Raw genomic sequence first — 4,116 nt, 5'->3', positions numbered from 1 at the left:
TTATTATTATTATTATTATTATTATTATTATTATTATTATTATTATTCGTATATATCGCCGTAAATCATTGTCATATAGTATACCTCATTTTGTGATAAGTAATAAATCATAGCCTTTACTCGCACGGGTGAAGTCCTGTAATATCGGTCGCGAGCGAAGGGTCTATTGAATTTGGGAAAATGGCTAGAGAGGCCCTCGTTGTCGAACACGAGGCCTCGAACGGTTCACGGTGACAAAATTAAGCAGACATGCGATGGCCCGCTTGGTGCGAGGTAAACACGCGGGAGCTCTGCTATTGTAAGGAGTGTGGATTTAACGTCTTGGGTTGAGTTTCCTTTTTCTGGTGAGTACTCACAGGCTGAGATTAATTATTATCCGTACACCACTGTCCTGGCTTGAATAATTTGTTCTTTTATTGTTTAATTAAAATTACTATCGATTAATCGGGTCGATCCCGTAGCGAGTAAGGGTTATTATAAGGGAATACTTGTACCTGTCCTGAAAGCCGCGTGTTGGGTCCTTGATATAGCCAGCAATCTTTTAACTTGAGACATTACGTCATAGTTCAACATTATTATTATTTTTCAAGAGTGATTTACATTTGATAATACTAAATATTGATTATTATTATGATTATCATTTTTCAAGCGTGATTTAAACTTGATAGTATTAAATATTGATTAAAATGTATAATTAATTTGTTATTTTGTTCTTTAGTGTAATTATCTGCGCTAAAAAGTAAAATATTAAATTAGTGATTGATAGATGCGTATTATAATATTAGATTGAAATAAATAAAAAATTGTATGCGAGTTTAAAATTTCATAAAGGATTTATTTTGTTATTTGAAAAAAAATAGATTTTGTTATTAAATAACTTCCGTTTATGAATTAATTGGTTATTTTTATTAATATTTGCTGATTTATTAATAACTTAATTTACGTAAATTACTTTTTCTTCTTTTCTCTCTCCTAATATTAATATATTATTTTTCTCCTGAATACCTGCAGATCGGCCCTGAAAATCAAAGGGTTTGTTGTTTCCCTAGTTAAAAGAACAACTGGCGTCCAAATCGTGCACTAACCTAGCCTGAGGGAAAGCTGCGGGTTGCTTGGGAGGCTAAGAGTTATCTCCCAAGTCATTTTTTATTTATTTAGTATTTTTGGTTAATTGTTGGGCGACCTAAACAAGGATAAGTACCAACCGGCCTCTCCACCGTCGGTTGAAATTTATTTTTTTGTTAGGTTTAAAGTTTAGTAATCTTTTCATACTTCTTGGCTCGTTTCATTTAATGATGGCTTTTTTTAGAGCTGTTGGTACTTTCATCAATGAGTGCGAGTTATCTCACATGATGATTGAGAGTAAAATTATTGCTTCGGGGTCTGTAAATGGAATAATTGAAGGTAAACATTTTAACCGTTGCAAACGTCTACACCCGTTAATGGCATTAGGCTTACAATTATTGCATTTCAATCAATTTTTAAAGAATAAGAATGCTGAACATGATTTTGTGAAAGGACAAATTTATGAAGATCTGCTAGAATATAAAAAAAAAAAATTTCGTTACCACCATCAGCGAGCACAGATTTAATACCAAATGAAGTGTTATCGGAACTGCTCAATTATTATAAAAGGTACGTAGAAAATTCCAGACAAGGCAACCACGAAAAAACAGCACAATTTTATATGATCTACATTGAGTTAATTAGTCACTACATAAACCTGTCGAGAAGCATACGTATGAGTGACTTTGAAATGTTCAAGTACGTGATTCCAAAAATGGCAAATTTATTTTTTATTGTTAATCAGCCTAACTACGCTGGATATTGTGTAAAATATTTGGAAAATTTGAATAATGTCAATAAAACCCACCCTGGACTAGAAGATGATTTTTATAAAGGATGTTTCGGAGTTGAAAGAACCGATAAACCATTCTCACGAATACAGATAGATCTCACTCTGGAACAAACAATAAATGCTGATGCAGCTAAACGATTGAGTGGTATTGCTGACTTTACTAATTCTATAGCTGCACGACAACGCTGGTCAAAAATTCACAGCATAAGAGCAGCATTAATATCACATGTCTTGGATGTTTGTGGCTTAAGTTTCTTACAAGATGTAGCAGCAGAATTACAACCTAACAGAATTAAAATCTATGGAAAACAAATTGCTGATTTTATTGAAATTCTCAAAGCAAATTGCAATCCATTCGGTCCACAATTAGATAAAGAAAATCTGTACAACATTGCTACTTCAAAGCCTGCTTCTCCTGAAGTTGCTGACTTTTTATTAAATATTCAAGAGAATGGTGATAATTTAAGGAACCAATTTATCAATGAATGCGCAGATGATGAGAGTAGATTTGATAAACCAATAAAAAAAAATGAAGTTTTTAATTTTGCTGAAGCGCCAAAAAAAAAAGAAATTGACGCTAGGGAATAAAGTTGTTGAGCTGCGAATGCAGAGAGATCTATTTGGTAGAATGCTGGGAATTTCTCTCACTCACAAGGTTGACATTGAAAAAGTTTTGGCATTTCTACTTACCCTGATGTTAACGTCAATGTGTCATCCAGATAGTTCAATATGTAATACCGACAAATCGTAATTAGCAAAGCTAATAGTGAAGAAATTGGATAACACTATAGATCGACAACCGTCAACTTTTGATGTTTGTCTTGTTGATGGTTTTTTTTTGTTGCATCTGATGAAAGATGTGCCACAAACCTATGACGGTATTTCTAAGAAGTTTCTAAGTACTATCTCCCAAATGAAATCTGTTCGAATTGATATTGTCTTCGACCAATATTTTCCGCCTTCTATCAAATATTTTGAACGTTTACGGCGAGAAGAAGCAACCATCCCTGTCTCAATCGGTCCTAACCAAGTTCAGCCCCAACATTCCGCAGCTGAACTTAAAAATATGCAATTTAAAGAAGCTTTGGTTAACTTTTTTATTGGTCACTGGGGTAGTGAAGACATGTTGCCTTTCATTGGTAATAAAAACATTTACGTAAGTTTCAATAAATGTTATTCATACAAAGTGATAAATAACAAAGTAATTAAAACTATTGAAGAATCATTATCGTGTGAAGAACACGAAGACGCTGATTCTAGGATTATTTTTCATATTTGCCAAATCGATTTTGACGCAGAAGTTGTTATACGCTGTTCTGATTCTGATATTTTAATTATACTTCTAGGAAATATGGATCACCTGAGAGCATCTTTGAAAATTTGGATAAATATGGGTGTTGGAAATCATCAGCGTTACATAAACATCAATGAATTCTACCGAATTCTTGGTGACTCTTTATGTAAATCTTTACCATGCTTCCACGCAATCACCGGATGTGATTACACGCCAGCTTTTTTTAGAAAAGGCAAAGTTAAGCCTTTTAAAATATTAGAAAATTCTGAAGAATACCAGTTAGCTTTTGATAATATAATTTCGGATGACGAAGAAGTACTGGAAATTACGTTTGTAACCCTGGAGAAATTTATTTATCAAATGTATGGAGTTAAAAATTGTTCGACTGTTAATGATGTTCGATTTCATTTATTTTCAAATACGTTTAAGTCTAAAAAATCAGATGAGAACTTTGACAAAAAATTTCGAAACTTTGACTCATCCAGTTTGCCACCCTGTAAAGCGGAATTACAACAGCATTTATTGAAAGTTCGTTACGAGACAAAAATTTGGAGAAATGCTCACTCAAAACATCCAACATCTTTATCTCCAATGGCTTTTGGTTGGACCATTAACGGTGACAAATATGATTTTGTCTGGTTTTTGGGAGATAAATTACCATCCTCAGTTGCAGATATTATTGTTCAAAGTAAGTGTTAAATGGAACATTTTTCAATAATAACTAAAATGTATTATAACGAACAAGAAAAATTACACTGTTTATTTTTTTTCTGTTGCAAATGATAGAGTTTTAGAAGATAACGAAAGTTCCCAAGAAGATGATATGAATGACACTGTCAAAGACAGCGACGATAATGATGATGATTATGAAGATGCCTCTTTTTTTGTGACGTCACTATAGGCTAAAACAACTTGAAAAACTTAATATTAATTATTTATAATTTACATTTAGTAATCAGGACAA

General features: G+C 32.7%; 1 protein-coding gene across 1 annotated transcript; it reads left to right on the top strand.

Moving 5' to 3' along the window:
* Positions 1-2,708: 2,708 nt before the first annotated feature.
* LOC123274863 lies at positions 2,709-4,105 on the top strand. The gene is made up of 2 exons (XM_044742621.1): positions 2,709-3,840; positions 3,932-4,105. Exons 1-2 carry the CDS (start codon positions 2,709-2,711, stop codon positions 4,051-4,053), a joined length of 1,254 nt encoding a protein of 417 aa, XP_044598556.1. The 3' UTR covers positions 4,054-4,105.
* The last annotated feature ends 11 nt before the right edge of the window (positions 4,106-4,116 follow it).

Source organism: Cotesia glomerata, unplaced genomic scaffold (genome assembly GCF_020080835.1).
Source record: "Cotesia glomerata isolate CgM1 unplaced genomic scaffold, MPM_Cglom_v2.3 scaffold_848, whole genome shotgun sequence".
NCBI classification, from domain to species: domain Eukaryota; kingdom Metazoa; phylum Arthropoda; class Insecta; order Hymenoptera; family Braconidae; genus Cotesia; species Cotesia glomerata.
Note: the sequence above shows the minus strand (reverse complement) of the source record. Positions and strands in the feature narration are given on the sequence as shown.